The sequence below is a fragment of the Prionailurus viverrinus genome, chromosome X (assembly GCF_022837055.1).
Source record: "Prionailurus viverrinus isolate Anna chromosome X, UM_Priviv_1.0, whole genome shotgun sequence".
NCBI classification, from domain to species: Eukaryota; Metazoa; Chordata; class Mammalia; order Carnivora; family Felidae; genus Prionailurus; species Prionailurus viverrinus.
The window spans coordinates 81,082,673-81,099,970 of NC_062579.1; the positions used below are offsets into that span (position 1 = coordinate 81,082,673).

The following is a 17,298-nucleotide window of genomic DNA, read 5'->3' on the forward strand; positions in this document are numbered from 1 at the left end:
TTCTTTATGTCTACCGTCACCACCTTCCCCACATTTACAAAGTATTATAACATCCCATGGTACTTTCATTTAGCTTCTCTGAATGCTTGTAGTCAGGAAGTTCTTCCTATTATCTAATCTCAATTCTTCATGCTACAGTAGAGGCCTGTTTCCTCTTGTTCTGTTCTTAGTGTAGCTTGGAAGCAGCTAGTCACCATCTCTGAGTTGTCACTTTTCTTATATTTGAAGATCAACCACTCTTCTCTCTCTTCACCACCCTCCCCTCCACCCTCAAACTCCTCTTAGATCAATCATCTTAGTTCCTATAGCTCCGCCCCACTGCTCCTTGAAGTCCCAAGTTTACCTCCCATTGGCTAAATAAGTCTCATTGGCCTTATCTGGACCCTTCAAAATTAGATTCCCTTGGATTGTGCCAAGCTCTCGACTGTTACCTGCCTTGCCATTATGGTGGGACCACCTCTCTCCAGTGAAAGCTCCTTGGAGCCCCTTGATCAATGTCTTTGCCCCTCTCCAAGGTGTAGCCCCCCTTCCCCTCTGTTTTCAAGTTGTTTTTCAGCCTGGACAAATATCTGACATTTGCAGCCCAGAAAATTTACACCTCAGACTCCAGAAAGGAGTACAGCCTGAAGCTCTGTGCCCCACTGCCTCTGTACAATGAGGAGCATTCATAACTCAGAAGGAAGCCCACAAAGAGAAAAGAAAACCCAGATGACCCTCCCCTTTCTCTTTTCTTTATAGTAAATAATTTACAAAACCAAATTTTCCTCCCCACAGGCTATACTCACTTTATCACCGGTCCCCAGGGTCAGCCTTTACACATTTCCATACTGTCATGGACTATTTTTAGCAAAGGATGACATTAAGTACTAGTTGCCCCGTGTGCTTCAAACTCATCTCTTCCTCTTGTCAGAATATTAGTCCTCCTCTTTTGGACCTGCCAGCTACTCATGGCCTAGAGATATTTCCAAGGGTGTGAGCAGCTACCTAGTGGTATGACTTCAGTGGGTCTTTACTAAGTCCTCTGTTTTAAAATGTCTCATTTGGGGGCACCTGGGTGGTTCAGTCAGTTAAGCATCCGACTTTGGCTCAGGTAATGATCACAGTCTGTGAGTTTGAGCCCCGTGTCGGGCTCTGTGCTGACAGCTCGGAGCCTGGAGCCTGCTTCAGATTCTGTGTCTCCCTCTCTTTCTGCCCCTCCCCTGTTCATGATCTGTCTCTCTCTGTCTCAAAAATAAATAAACATTAAACAAATTTTTTTAATTAAAAAAAAATAAATAAAAATGTCTCATTTGGCCCGGGTCTGCTCATTAGAATTAGACTGGGTCTGATGATTTCAGTATTAGAGATTTATTTCTTTAACTCAATACCACTTCCTCAGGAAGCCTTGTCTCTCCCTTGTTATATTCTCTGTCAAAAACTCGTTCCTTTTCCCTCTTGGCACTTACTTAGTTTGTAAATACACATCCATTAATGTGTTTAGTTGTTGTCTAGCTCTCCTACTCTGCTGATTATTCTATGATGGCTGTGACCATGTCTCTTGTTGTGAGTTTCCCATTCTATTCCCAGCGCCTAACAGTGAGCCTGGCACATGGAAGGTGTGCAGAAAATACTTGTTGCTGACCAAACATGATCATAAATTTAAATGTGAGTTCTCCAGGGCACTGGTGGGAAAGGGTGTGAGCATGAGTGCCCAGCATACTAGTTGGGGGAGAGGGTCCCAGAAAGCAAGGGCAGAGTGCTGACCATAAGTAGCACTCTCCTTCCCCAGGTGACTTGAAGCTGGTTCCCTTTGCTATCCCTTTCCTATCAGCTTGAGGCTTCCCTCCTTCCTCAGCTTTACCCCAGGGCCTTCTTTGGTAGGGCATCCGGGAAAGAAGGATTTGACCAAGGTGCATATAAGGCTAAAACTAGCAACTTTTTAAGGCTAGCAACTTTTTTCCAAAGACACTTGGGAAAACTATGTATATATTCTCATGGCAGCACCTTGACATGTCCCTGGTTCTGTTACCTACCTCAGAAGGGGCTTGGTGGAGATCAAGGCCGGGGGTGCTGAGATATGAAGCCACACACACCCCTGGGTCCTCTGGTGCTCACCTTCGACTGTACTCCCAAGCTCAACCCACCTGGTCCCAGTGAGCTTTCTTCAGGCCCTAGAGGCCCTAACCTACCAGGGCTAGCCCAGGTCCCTGAGGAGAGGGTGCTAGGGACCAGCTCACCTAGAGTCAAGGGGAGCAAGGAGAGGAGGGCCAGAGTTGGCCTTCCTCTAGTTCCTGAAGCTTGGAGACTCTGGGTTTCAGTCTAGGAAGAATGGAAAGTGTTCTTGGCTGCTGTCCCCACTCCAGGCCAGCCCCTTCCTACCCACGATCCCCACTGGACTGGCAAGGCTCCCCTCCCCGTCCCAACCAGGGAGCACTGTAGCTGCTTCCCATCATGCCAAAGCCAAACCATTCTTAAGGCCCTGCTGGAAGCCACCGCCATAAAGAGACTCTCCCTTCCTAGTTTGCTTTGGCACCACCCAAGTTCCAGATCTGCAGAACCAGGGCGCAGCAAGTTTAAGGCCTTTCCGTCAAGGAGCAGGAGTCCCTGCTGGGCCTGAGTTGCTCTAGTGGAACTGCTTTGTTCCCCTGAAGGCCTTCGGGACAGCTACTCTACTCCTCTACTCTTAGCTCCCCAGGCTCCATCCTAGCCTTTTCCTCCTTCCAGCTCTTCTTCAGTGCTAGGCAGGGTAAGCACTCAATAAATCCACAGTGGGTGCTCGGTAAAAGTGGGCCCTTGGTCAGTAAATGATGAACTGATTGACTGAGATGCTTGGTCACTCAGTCCAAGGCCAAATGAGGTGCTGCCATCATTCATTTCTCTGTGTACCTGGACCGGCCAAGTATGTTGCCTTAAAACAGAGCGGGGCTTTTCTTATTCTTTCCTTGTTGTTGTTTTTGTGTTTGTTATGTTTTGTTTTGTTTGGCTTTGCTTTTACTGCAATGGACTCTAAACTGGAAGGGCAGGGTGATAGGGACAAGCAAAGGGTTCAAAGCCTGGGAGGGCTCTCAAGAAAAGGAAATTCTGCACCTTAACCTCACACTCCCCAACATTGACTAGATTCTGGCTGTGATCTGGGAAACTTCAGGGAGCTCTCCTGAGCCCTGAGATGATGGTCTTGAGTTTGTCTGAGGATTCATGAATCTGAGCTTTGGATACAACATGTCTACTGGTAATTCCCACACCACTTTTCTTTTTACATTGTTTCCACATTTCTTCCTCTTTTTCTCTAACCAGAGAGCAGTGTCCCCAACTACTCTCAGCCTGTGAGCCACTTACGGGCTGGCAGCACAGTGGGGCAGACTCAGGCAAAGACTGGGGAAGAGCAGAAGAGGAACTATTGGTTTAGTCACAAACTTTGAGCCAATGGAATATTAGATTGATTGGGCTATTCTGTGTTGTAGATAGTCAAATGAGCTTATTAAAGAAATACGTCAGCGAATCTGGTAAGCCTGATTTTGCTGGGGGCTCAGTTGCAGCAAGCTGGTAATGTAATTTTCTGAATAGACCAGGAAGAAAGCTAAGAATCATTGTGAATTCAGGCCAGCCTGGGGACTCTAAGGCTTCACGAAGAATATACTGGGAATTGGCCTTCTTTTAAACAGCTCCTCCAGCTTGTACTAAACCCTTTTCTGAATGGGGTCCCAGAGCAGTCCCTGAACCAACAAGCAGATACAAAAGGAAGAGGGACTTCTAAGACCTGTTCTGGGGCCCCTCCAGATGCACCAGGCTGTCTCTTAAGCAGCATAGGATCAGGTAATAGAAGAAGTAGCCCTCCCTGCCCCCCTCCTGCCCCTGCCGCTGAATGCCCCAAACCACACTAAGCCCACAGCAGCTCACCTGCCTGCTTACATTTGCTGCTGAGTGTGGGGACTCAGGCTGGATCACCTTTGCAACCTGATTGCCTCTGAGAAGACTGCTTGCCTGACACTACAGGGAGAGTAGGCTTTTCCCCTGGAAATATGATTGAGCTCTGTAGACCCCCAGCAGGCTTCTGAATGCCTGGCCTCAGGGAAGCCTGCCACTGAACAAGCAGAAGTTTGATGCCTCAGTAACCTGGTTCTGTTACATAAGGCACTATGGGAGATATGAGTCAGGGCCCTCAGGCTGGCCTAGGCCCAACCTAGTCTGGGAGTGAGGCTACGCAAGGTGAGGGAGGGCGGTCGAGGGGTGGTGTGTATAAGTGGAGGAAGCCAGCAAGGAGCCACTGGAACCACTTCTCATCACTTCTCACCCCCTTCTTCCTCAGGGATAGCAGGTGTGGCCAATCAATGGCCTAGACAGCTCTGACAGAAATCCTGGCCAGACCCCTAAGCTGTGAGCAGCTGCTCTACATCTCCCCTGAAGAGAAGACAAGAGGAAGTGGGTTGAATACCCAAGCCTATTTTGTGAGTAAATTCTTCCTTCGAGGAAGGATGAAGTTCCCTGTGGGGCTTTGATCACAGGCAGGGCCCTGATTTTAAGCTGGGCCTATTTGAGGAAAGCGGCTCCCAGGAGAGGAAGGCTGATAGCCTGGGGCATCACTGACCAAGCCTGCTTCCAGCTCTTGTTTCTCCTTGGGCTAGTGTCTGCACCATGGGAAGCTTCCCATTCGGTCTCCTGTACTGGATGGCTAGGATCTCACACCTCTTCCCAAAAGGGCAATAGTTACTTTAAGGCAGGGATCTCCAGCTAGAAGGTACAAGTGAATTCGACTTGCCCACTGATAAGATTCCCTGCTGCTTGGATTAGCATTTGGAAAAGTCTGCTTTCTACTCTCACAAACCCCTGTCTTATGCCCACTCCGACTCCTTAGCCCAGATGAATTTCGGCACGGTCGATAGGGGCCTCCATAAGCCCCTGCCAAGACTCCTCATCAAACCTTTTTTTGAGGCTAAGATCTAGCCTTCTGGACTTCATGGGGCTTCCATTAGCCCACAGGGTTCTATGGAGGGCCTGCTCTGTCAAAAGCTGTGGTCTTACAGAAAAGCCCTAATCCTTGTCCCATTATTGCAGGCACTGGGATGGCACAGCATGTCCTGGGCCGTTACTGTGGCTTCATCTAAAAGGGAAATTTTGTCTTTTTGACCCCTGTGGTCCTGGAATGCCTTCCCTTGAGCGCACTGAGCACACAGAGTGCCCCACCAAATGTGCCCAAGCTTTAGTCCCACTTGGCACGTTGGCTTCTCTGGAGCTCAAGAGTCTATTTTGCACGACACCGACCAATTTATTATGTAAACTCAGCCACCCATGACAAATTATGGCTTTGTAGTTATCTTGAGAGATGCCTTAAATAAGAGGAGAAAGTTCAGGTAGGAGCAGCATCTCGATGAGCAAACACAGTTCAACGGCCACCGCCAGGTGCAGACAAGGCTGGCCTCACTCCTCTCACCTGGCCCTACAAGGTCGGGGGCAAGTACTGGCCAGACACATCCATCTCCATTTATCCAGACTCCCTGGCCTTCAGGACCTGTTCTGGAAAGGAACCAACACTCTACCTGGAATCGAGAGCTTGTTAGTTTATCTGGATGTGCAAATATAAGCAGGAGTATTAACCTTGCTTCCTCTTCCTCTTCTTTTCAGGCAGGGAGGAAAAATAAGGTCACCCTGGAAGAGTTATTTTCTGAGGGGTGGGCTCACTCACATGGGTCCATTCCTGGCAAACTGGAGGCGTAGGTGAAATTCGTGCTCTGTTCTTACCATTTGTCTTTATGAGCACAAACCTTCCACCTTCACCTCTTCAGCTCTCATGCTACCCAGAGCCCTGGGCTGCAGCAAACCTTCTGTGGACTCCAGCCTTGTCTCCCTACCTCTCTTCTCCAAACTTGGCTTTCCCATGCTTCACTCCCATAGAGCCTTCCTTCCAGTCAGTTGCCTCCCTCAAAGAAGGTCTGGTAAATAAATCCACACAAAGAAGTCAGTGATAATTAATGATGTCACATGTGACTCTTTTAAAAGGTATGGTAGACCCTGGCCATTTATGAAAGGGACACACTAATTCATGAGCATCCCGAGACCATATCATTTTCCCTATAAAGCTTCTATGTCCATCACTTCATTAAACTTTTTTTTAAAGAATTTTTTTTTATTTTTGTTAATATGGAAGAAATGTTAACAGTAAAACTGGTGAACCTAGGGTACATGTACTGAATTACTGGAGGCTTTTTTCATTTTATTTTATTGCTAAATACACTTAAATTAAGCTTTACTGAGGGATAATAAAGTACAAGGGTTACTTTGAAGTGATGCTCTAACCCATTTTGTTTGCTAATGTATGTGGAAGTAGCTTAGTCGGCCCTGGTGCTATAAGCCCTGGTGGCCTCAACCATAGGCAGTGATTTCTCATAGTTAAAAGTTGGAGGTCCAAATTCAAGATACTAGCCAGCTGGATCCTGGTGAGAGCTCTCTTCTTCTGATAGCCACTTTTTCACTGTGTCTTCATCTAGTCAAGAGAGAACTGTGGAGTCTCTTCCTTTCCTTAGAAGGACCTTGATGCCATTGGGAGAGCCCCACTCTTATGAAGCCACTTTTAGCTAAACCTATCTCACAGAGGCCACATCTCCAACCACTGTCACATTGGGAGTTAAATTTGGGAGGACACAATACAGGCCATAGCAGTCAGGTCTCAAATCGTTAGTCTTCTGTAATTCATTTTGTGCTTATAGGCTAGAATACAGAAAAAAGAAAAAACTTGAACTTTTCCATACTCCTTTCTTTAGAAAGGATAAGAAGCTGCTGAAGCCTTGCCCACTTTTCTCTTTCCTTTTTTTCTTTTTTTTTTCTCTGGATGTCCATTTGGTGACAGGATTTGGACATGAGTACATATCGGCCAGAGGACTCATCAAGGTGGGAAATGGCTGTGTTTTTCTTTTTCTTTTTTTTTACTTTTCTTTTTTTATTTCTTTAATTTCATTTTTTATTTTTTTTAAATTTACATCCAAATTAGTTAGCATATAGCGCAACAATGATTTCAGGAGTAGATTCCTTAGTGCCCCTTACCCATTTATCCCATAGCCCCTCCCACAACCCCTCCCGTAACCCTCAGTCTGTTCTCCATATTTATGAGTCTCTTCTGTTTTGTCCCCCTCCCTGTTTTTATATTATTTTTGTTTCCCTTCCTTTATGTTCATCTGTTTTGTCTCTTAAAGTCCTCATATGAGTGAAGTCATATGATTTTTGTCTTTCTCTGACTAATTTCACTTAGCATAATACCCTCCAGTTCCATCCACATAGTTGCAAATGGCAAGATTTCATTCTTTTTGATTGCCGAGTAATACTCCATTGTGTGTGTGTGTATATATATATATACACAATATACAATATATACAATATATATGTGTATATATATTATATATATTACTAATATTATATATTACTAATTACTAATTATATTACTAATTATATATTAATTACTAATTAATTAGTATCAATTACTAATTATATAGTACTAATTACTAATTAGTAATACTATATATTACTAATAATATTATATATTATATATATATTATTATAAAAAGAAGATATATCCACATCTTCTTTATCCATTCATCCATCGGTGGACATTTGGGCTCTTTCCATACTTTGGCTATTGTTGATAGTGCGCTATAAACATGGGGGTGCATGTGTCCCTTTGAAACAGCACACCTGTATCCCTTGGATAAATGCCTAGTAGTGCAATTGCTGGGTCACAGGGTAGTTCTATTTTTAGTTTTTTGAGAAACTTCCATACTGTTTTCCAGAGTGGCTGCACCAGCTTGCATTCCCAACTTCATTAAACTTTTTAGCTTTCTTTTCATGGTGTTCACTAGCAGCTGACTCAGGAAGGGGGTGTTGTCCCCAAAGAAACAGATGTTTCCTCATTTCATAGAATCACTACATTTGTCTGGACTCTGAGGAGAGGACCTGGGCAATCCCACTTCTATGTGTCTAGACCCCAAAGAATTGAAAAAAAGGGACTCAAAAAGATACCCATAGGGGCACCTGGATGGGTCAGTCGGTTAAGCTTCTGACTCTTCATTTCGGCTCAGGTCATGATCTCACTGTCATGAGATCAAGTCCTGTATCAGGCTCTGTGCTGGGCATGGAACTTGCTTAAGATTCTCTCTCTCCCTCTCTCTCTCTGCCCCTCCCCTGTGTGTGTGTACTCTCTCTCTAAAAAAAAAAAAAAAAGATACCTGCCTACCCATGTTACTAGCAGCATATTTCACCATAGCCAACAGGTGGAGGCAATCCAAATGTCTGTGGACAGATGAATGGTTAAACGAAATGTAGTTTACCCACACAATGGAATATTATTCAGTCATTAAGAAGGAATGAAGTACTGTTACATGCCACCACATGGGTGAACCTTGAAAACATCATGCTAAGTGAAAGAAGCTGGACACAAAAAGCCACATGTTGTATGAGTCTACTTATGTAAAATATCTAGAGCAGGCAAATTCATAGAGACAGAAAGTAGAATAGAAGTGACCAGGGGCTGAGGGGAGGAGAGAATGGGGAGTTATTGTTTAATAGGTATGGAGTTTCTGTTTGGGATGATCACAAAATTCAGGAAATGGATAGCAGTGATGGTTGCACAACATTGTGAATGCCTTTAATGCCACTGAATTGTATACTTAAAAATGGTTCTAATGTCACTGAATTGTATACTTAAAAATGCTTAAAATGGCAAATGTTATGTTACATACATCTTACTGTAATATATGTATATACTACTTATATACTTTATATACATACATAAAATGCACACACATCATATATACATATGACACATGCATGTCATATACATACACCGGCGAAAGCCTCTTAGCACATGGAATTCACATCTGTGCCTCAAGAAAAAGACAATTACTTACATGTTGAGATTCTCATGAGGCATCCAAACTATAAATGTTAAGTTTGCAAATGCATTTGCATTTTTAACAGGGAATGTGCCTTAATCCAATAGTGCCTATTCTTTGTCAGACCACTAGGCACTCAGGAAATAGTTATTTTAAATAACCTTGGGCTAGGGAAGGACTTTTGAAGCTTGATACCAAAGGCAAAAAATCACAAAAGGCAAAGAATGGGAAACCCAAAACCTCTCCATAGCAAAAAAAAAAAAAAAAAAAAAAAAAGAAAGAAAAAAACAAAACAAAACAAAAAACCCACCAAAACCAAAAAACCTCCATCCTCGAAATCAAATGGCAAATTAGTTGACAAAGGGTTACAATCTCTAATTCAGGGTTTCTCACGGTGTGGTTCTGCATACCACTGGTGCCACGGGAGAGGGGTTCGGTTTTAGATGGTACACAGTCATAGAACTGAATTTTAGAGTATGAATTTGGACATGACAGCAGACAGGCAGGGGAGTCATTTTGCCCCTCAAATCACACCATGTCAGTGGCTATGCCCTCAGAAGTCAAATCCAGGAATATACACTTATGAAATCATTAGTTCTAAAACCTACTTAGAGAAGCACAAATAATTTTTATGCAAATTTTTCTTGAAAACCTGCTCTCTGAATCTCCATCTTTCCCCTTACTGCTATATATCAACTCAATAGGGAAAGTGAAATGAATTAGCACACACAAAGCCATTCAAAATTTTTGCTCTTTATTACTTTCTAAGCATCTGAGTGTGGGAACTAGTTGTTGCCAGGTAGAAGCTTAAAGGTAGACTCCTAGGACTTTTAGAGCTGGAAGAAACTCAGATTCAGAGTGTCTCAGACCACACTGGGCAAGTGTGCTTGGGGACCAAAGGCAGAACAGCCGATTAAGAAGTTTTGAATAAATTCTTAGAAATAATATTTCAGGTTATAACAACAGCAATAACAGACTATGGCAAAAGCTCTCACACCAGCTTGCCACACCTTACCAATCAGTTAAGGCCCCTTGAATTTCAACTTTCCAAGGTTTTTTTCATAGGCTACATTTATTTTATTTTGTTTTATTTATAATTTTTTTAATGTTTATTTATTTTTGAGAGAGAGAGACACACACACAGAGTATGAGCAGGGGAGGGGCAAAGAGAGAGGGAGACACAGAATCCTAAGCAGGTTCAGGCTCCAAACTGTCAGCACAGAGCCCAACTCGGGACTTGAACTCATGAACTGTGAGATCATGACCTGAGCCGAAGTCAGATGCTCAACTTACTGAGCCACCCAGGCGCCCCTATTTACATTTTTTTTTACTTACATTTTTTTTAAAGTAGGCTCCACACCCAACAACGTAAGGCTTGAATGCATAACCCTGAGATCAAGAGTCACCTCTATGGATTGAGCCAGCCAGGCGTCCCTCATAGGCTATATTTAAATTGGAAATTTTAGCTGCTTATCCAGTATGTTCTATCTGCCTCCTTAGTTCTCCAGTCTTAGAAGCATATTCAAATGGTAAGGCAGAGTCCCTTAATAAAAGGGTGACCGACCATCCCAGTTTCCCTGGGACTATCCCAGTTTGAGCGTTGAAAGTCTTGTTTCCTCACATTGGAGGGTTTGTCACCCTACCTAGTAAGGACATTTTAACCACTTGATTAGTTTCTGGGCTAATATTTACCTCTGCTTAACAATTCTTTTTTTTTTTCAACGTTTATTTATTTTTGGGACAGAGAGAGACAGAGCATGAACAGGGGAGGGGCAGAGAGAGAGGGAGACACAGAATCGGAAACAGGCTCCAGGCTCCGAGCCATCAGCCCAGAGCCTGACGCGGGGCTCGAACTCACGGACCGCGAGATCGTGACCTGGCTGAAGTCGGATGCTTAACCGACTGCGCCACCCAGGCGCCCCAACATTTCTTTTTTTGCAGACAATTCTTTAGTGTCTGATTGATCTTAGGTGGAGTTTTGGCTTTGCTCTTTGTTGTGAGGCATCAGGCAAGTTACTTAATTTTCCCAAGCCTCAATTTCCTTTATTAAAAATCAAGAAGGATGATAACAGTACCCATTTCATTGGGTTGGTGTAAGTATCAAATGAGATTAGTATATATTGTTGTAAACGCTCCATCAATGTTAGCTATTAATCTATTATAATTGTTAGTTACCTAACAAAAGATTGAAGGGATGGTATTTAAAACACATCTTCCCTCACTCAATATTTTTTTCAAGTTTATTTATTTGTCTTGAGAGAGACAGAGACAGCACGAGTCAGGGAGGGGCAGAGAGAGAGGGAGACAGAGAATCCCAAGCAGGCTCTGCTCTGCCAGCACAGAGCCTGACCCGGCGCTCAAACTCACGAACCATGAGATCATGACCTGAGCTGAAATTCAGTCAGATACTTAACCAACTGAGCCATCCAGGCACCCCCCCAATATTTTAGAGGCAACTTCACATACCAACAAGCTGCATGCCTGTTACCACTCATTCGTAGGTATATACACAGCACGGTCCACTGGAACTACCAGGCTATGAGAGTTAATGCATGTGGCTCAAACAACAACAGAAATCCCACTTAAATATTAGTAAGTATTTTTCCAAAGACTAGGTTAAAATTGTAAAATCTTTACATAAGACCACACCAATAATTAAGCAGTTATCTGACAAAAAAACAACAGCAACATAACAACACAACGGTTATGGGCACTGGCTGTATAACAGGAAGCCAAGGGAAAACCAAGTGAGTGTAAAACGCATCCCTGCCCTCCTATTGCTTACACCCTTGTGTTCCAAGGATACCAAGAGCTAAGCCCAGGAGCCAGGGACAGATCAAAGCAGACAAACCAGATAGAAATGAAGAATGTACACTGCCCTTCCTCCCTAGAATATAGGGGCCCTTGCAGCAGGAGAGTAGGCTGCAGAAGAGGCAGGAGAGTCTCTCTCCCAGGAGAAGAGGCAGGCTTGAAAGTAGACAAATTAAAAGAAAAAAGACACCCAAGCAGGAATTTGAGATATCAAATCATTAAATGGAATAGAAGTAAAAATGATGGCACTTGAAACATTAAATCATTAAATGGAACAGAAGTAAAAAGTATGGCTGAGTTTTGAAGACAGAAACCCTGGAATAAATGAAGTAAGAAAAGACAAAATTTTCACTTTGGAGAAGGCTGGCCAGCTCAGATACGGGAGAAGTCCCATGACCGACAATAATGGTCTCCTACTCTGCTAAGGAGCATGTCATTCTGGGCAAAAGCTAAACCAAACTCAGAATCTCCAATTTCTGAGGTCCCAGGAAAGGTCAAGGAAAATGAGATAATGCTTTGTCCTGCTGGAACTATAGGGCTATCACCACAGGACCAGGTCACTCCCCAGCCTCACCGAAGCCAGAGGGCTTGCTGGTTTGCTACTCAGCTGTTTGGGACACTGAGTTGCTCTGATTCCAGGAGGCAGGGTACTCAGGTACACCTTCTTAACAATTCGCCCTGCTCCCTCCACCCATACCCCCAACCCATAGTATTTCCAGGCTTTGCCAAGAACCAAGAGTCAACAGACAGGTGTCAATGGAGTAGGTGACAAAGGAGGTTTTTCCATTCAAGAAACCCAGATAACCAGAAAGCATCCCAAGGTATGGCACAATCCAACATTTGATCTCAGGCTCTCAGCCTCATACCTCATGCACATAGGTCTGACCTCTTAGGCCCTGAACCTAGGAACCAGAGCTGAGGAAGCTTTCCCTCTTATACTTCAGCAATGCCATTTTGGGGCAGTTTCTCTCCCGGTTGAAATAGTACAAATGCTATAGGCCCTCTTTCCAGGTGTTTCTGCCACCCCTCCCCCACCACCAATTTCCTACAGAGCGGAGGGCTTTAGCTCCGCAGGGATGCAGAGTCTGTCTGTGGTGTGAATACACTTGTAGTAATCTTTGGCCAGAAATGGAAGATTCCCTCGAAACCTGTTCCACATATGGCCTGGTTTCTTCGAGACAATGAGATAAATTGATGCGTAATGTGAAACAATAAATGAGAAAGTGCATTGAAGGCATGGAAAATGCCTGAGAAATACAACTTGTTATGATAATGCTTAGCTAAGTCAGCAGCCCTGCTTGTCCCCTCCTGGAATTTCTGGGCTGAGGAGGCAAACCTGGTCCTTAGTAGCATCAAGTGAGGGCAGTTCCTACCAATCTTAATTGCTTATAAAATTTCCTATGTGTGCTTCACTGAAAAGCCGCCCAATGATTCAAATATTCTGTGGATGCTCAAAATCGCTTATTACCTTGTCTCAACACACCACCTGCCCATGACCTGGAATCTCAGAACTACAAGGAACCTTAAGAGGCTAGAGTGATCAGGGAACTTGCCCAGGTTCACACACTGAAGTAGAGCCACAATTTGTACCATAACCCAGGTCTATCTCAGCGGGGTTCTCTTTCTCTTAATATAACCTTTGTTGTTGAGAGAATAAGATCCACCCCTATACACACGCACTAACACACACACACACACACACACACACACACACACACACACACACTAGTGTCCCATCCCAATGGTTCTAAGAACACCAGACCTAAGGCTAGGTTTCCTGCTTCCCCTGACTCAAAATTGCCTCAGTTGTCTCCCCGCTAAAGACTGACTCTTACCAGAGTGTCTCAGACTGGATGGAGGGCAGAAGCCACCTTATATCTTCCTATTATGTTTCTCCCCTCTCCCTCTTTCCTTGCCCTTCAGCAGGATTTCTAGAAAGTATGACCCACACTCCTACACAGGCCTGGGAAGATATGGGTTCATCCACCCACCGGTCCTAGGATGCTCTCTGGGGCTGCTTTTGCCCATCATTGGAAATTGAAGTCTGTAATCCATGGAGGAGGTGGGGGTACCCCCATCCAGAGTCTCAAAAAATTCTCACACATCTCTAATTTTTCTTGTTCTCCACCCTCTCCCCACACCAGCACAGGGCTTAATTTGTCTTGACATTTTGCTTACCCTCGCGGTCAGCCAGGGCCACTTGGTAATTTAAAAGCCCCTGCAATTTCAATCTGAGTTTGCATATTTTGAGAAGGGTAGAACTCAGATCCCAAGAGCATCCCTCGGCAGAATCTCCAAAGTGGCAGTGGAAATGTATGCATTTGAGGATGGGTGCTGCCAGTTACCCCCAACCTATCTAGGGCTCTGTCCACCTTCTGGACTGCAGCATTTCCCTGGGAAAGTCTCCTGCGGGCACCTTTCAAGATCGGGCTCCCACCTGCAGGGCCTCCCCTCAGCCCCACGGGACTCCAGGTAGCATCAGGGACAAGTCTTATCGCCCCGCCCCTTGTGAACTTCCCGGTAGCGCCTTCTGTCAGCGCCTTCTGTCTGTCTGTATTAAAAACCTCAGCCTCACCTCAGAGGTGAGGGTCCGGCAGAGGCTGGCGCTGGCCCGGCCCGCGTGCCCATCTGTATGCCCAGTCACCCACCTGTGGAAGAAGAGCAGGATGGACAGCATGGTCTGGTCGATGTTGCGGTTGCAGATGCCCTCGTTGATCAGGTAGCAGGGGTCCCGCAGCACGGGCTCTAGCGAATCCTGCCGCATTATGCTGTTGAGCTTGTCGGTGTTGAGGTTCTCGAAGATCAGCTTCTCCTGAAGCTGCCGAAAGTTGTTCACGGTAGGGCTGCCCGGGTTGTTGTTCTCTCCGCTGCTGTCGCTCTGGAGCCCGCTCCTGTGGGCCAGGTCCAGACAGCAGTTACAGCAGTCGAGACCGACAGGTGAGCGGCAGTCGGTCTTGGACTGGGCCATCTTCTCAGACTCGGGGGCCGCTTGGCCTGCGAGGTCAGGGTCGGCTGGCAGGTGCGCGCCCGCCGGGCTGGCCTGAGGGGACTCCAGGGTGTATGGAAAACACGAGCTGCGAGAAGAGTTGGAAATTAGCACCTAAAGCCAGCCACCCTCGGCTCGGCCCCCTCCTGGCTGTGCCGCTCCGGGTGCGAATAGAAACAGCTGGACAAACAGCTCTGAGCGGATCCTTGGGCTCACTTCCTCCTCTTCTTCCTCCTCTTCCTCCTCCTCCTCCTCTTCCCCTCCCCCTCTGCCCTCCCCCTAGGTGCCACCCGCGGCCCTAGCACAGTCCCAAGTTTCCAAAGTGTGAGCGGGGCTCGGCGGACCTGTGGCAGCAGGAAGGGCGGGCGGCAGGGCAGAGGGAGAGCCGGGGCGCGCCCTCGCTCCCTCCCTCCTTCGCTCCCTCCCTCCCCGGCTCGCTGGCTCTCCCGCTCACGGGCTCCCCTGGGCTGTGCCGGCTGAGCGGTGGCAGGAGCCGAGAGCGAGTGACCCAGTGAGCCAGCGAGCGAGTGAGCGAGCCTCACGCCCAGGAGTCAGCACGGGGCTGTGACAGCATGTAAATTACCCCGCGGGGCGGGGGGTTGGGGGGCGGCGGAAAACCCTCGGCCGCCGCGGCCGGCTGGCTTCTGCCCCCAATCCCCTGCCCCCGCCCCCCCCCCCCCCCCCGCACCCTAGGGCCCTCTCACCCTCGCAGCCACACGGCCGCCCGCACCCTCGCCCGCGCTGCCGGGAGCCGGGCCCGGCTCTCCCCACCCCGTCCGCGCGCCCGGCGCCTGGGCTCGAGCTCTCTCGCGGGTCAGGGCGCATCCTCGGTTAAGAAATGTAGCGATCTCTGGTCTCCAGAGCTCCGCGGGAGGGCAGACGTTCCGCGTCCCACCGAGGACGGGTCCCCCTGCAGGAGAGACGCCGCCGCTCCCCGCGAGCCCGCCTCGTGGCCGCCTTCAACCGCCGCCCCCAACAAGCCTGTTTCTGGCGGGGGTGGGTGGGGGCTGCAAAGAGAGCGATTGCCCCCACAGAGAGTCCGAAGTGCCAGGCACGCTCTACCGAGTGCCCAGTGAAAGCCTTTGAACGACACTCACAGAAGCGCGCTCAAACTCGCCTCGGTTTCTGTCCCCTTCTTCTCACTTCTCTTCCCCTCTTTCCCCCACTGGCTCTCTCCTCTTTTCCCTGAACCCCATTTGAGGCGATCTCTGCCCGGGCTTCCGGGAATACCCGGCTCCCCGGCAGGCTTCCCGCTGCCTTGCCCCCTCACCCTCTCTGGGCTCGCGTCTCAATTTGCCTTTCCGTCTCTCAGCGCTTTTTCTCCACTCTCTTCACTTTCTCTCATTTTTTTTCTTTTCCGTTTTTCTTTCTTTACCCATTTCCGCCCCCTCTTCCTTCTCTTTCTTGCCCCCTTTCTTTCCTTATTTTTCTCCGTTTCTGTATTTCCTTATTCCCCCCCTCTTCTCCCCCATTCCTTTTTCTCTCCTCGTTTTTTCTTCCCCCTTCATTTCCCCTGTTGTGTTTTCTCCGCGCGTCCGTCGCCTCGGCACCCCCTCTTTCTCCTCAGTTCTGTTCTTTTCTCCTCACTTCAGTATCTTCCCCTACTTTTCCAAGCTTACTCCCCGCACCCTTTTTTGATCTCCACCTGCCACTTTAGTTCGTCTCTGCCCTCACCCTTTCAAGAGCTGCGGTGAGGGAACGCTCACCGGCACTGGGGCCGTGTCGAATGAAACTGCGGGCTGTGGCATTTTCAGTTCTGAGGAGAATGTGATTCTGGGGCCACGGAAAGGTTAAAGGTCAAATCCGTGGAGAGCAAGGCAGGCTGGTTCCTTGGGTCATACCCCAGGCTTGCGGGATGTAGGGATGTGCTGGGTGGGCAAGTGGTAGACTTTCAGGGTGTCTCAGGATTGGAGAATTGGAATACGTCGAATGTGGAGGATTCCCTAATTATTGGCTCCCCCCAAAAATTCAAAATAGTCATGATCAGTTTTCACACAGAACTCCAATGGATTTCAGTTTCAGTCAGCACTTCCCACCCCCCTTCCGCTCGCTTTTTTTCACAAGCCCGCGGCCCTGGCCAGAGAGCAGTATATACCGCCATCTTGTGTTTAAGACGTGGAACAACATTCTGTGCCTCGCGGTCAGAGTTCAAGCTTTAGGAGCCGGCAGGGGTGCCTCCTAGTGGAATCCACAAGGCATTAGCTCTGAGAACAGGAGGGAAAACTAGGCGGAGCCTTTACACTAAAAGCCCCGCCCCCCCGCCCCCCATGACCAAGCTGTACCCGCGGACGCCAGTCTGGGCCAGAGCCACCCTGTTTCTGGTGGAGCTTCGCTTGCCTCAGTCCCTGTAGACCGGGCTTCCATACACTTGAAATTCTCTCTAGGTGCTACAAGCATCAGCCCTGTGATTAGGAGCAAAGGGAGGCCAAATAACTCCTGTTCCCAATGCCCTCTGGGTCTTTTTTTAAATTACTTTTTTAAAAGTTTGTTTATCCTGAGAGAGAGAGAGAGAAACAGCGCGAGTGGGGGAGGGGCAGAGAGAGCGGGAGGGAGAGGGAGAATCCCAAGCAGGGTCCGGTCTGTCGGCCCAGAGCCCCAGGTAGGACTCAAACTCTCGTGAGAAATCATGAGATCGTGACCTGGCCG

General features: G+C 47.3%; 1 protein-coding gene across 3 annotated transcripts in view; it reads right to left on the minus strand.

Annotated features, from left to right (window-relative positions):
* The window catches only part of TSC22D3 (TSC22 domain family member 3), a 63,430-nt gene extending 47,012 nt beyond the window's left edge, over positions 1-16,418 (minus strand). The window contains exons 1-2 of one of the 3 annotated variants that reach the window (XM_047844456.1): positions 16,327-16,418; positions 14,315-14,740 (exon numbers count right to left, since the gene is read on the minus strand). In XM_047844456.1, the coding sequence (XP_047700412.1) occupies positions 14,315-14,740; positions 16,327-16,400 (500 nt within the window). In that variant the 5' untranslated portion in view covers positions 16,401-16,418. Of the gene's footprint in view, positions 1-14,314; positions 14,741-14,996; positions 15,119-15,356; positions 15,492-16,326 lie in introns of those variants that run through there. The other 2 variants (XM_047844457.1, XM_047844460.1) reach the window with 2 other exon arrangements.
* Between the last annotated feature and the right edge of the window lie 880 nt (positions 16,419-17,298).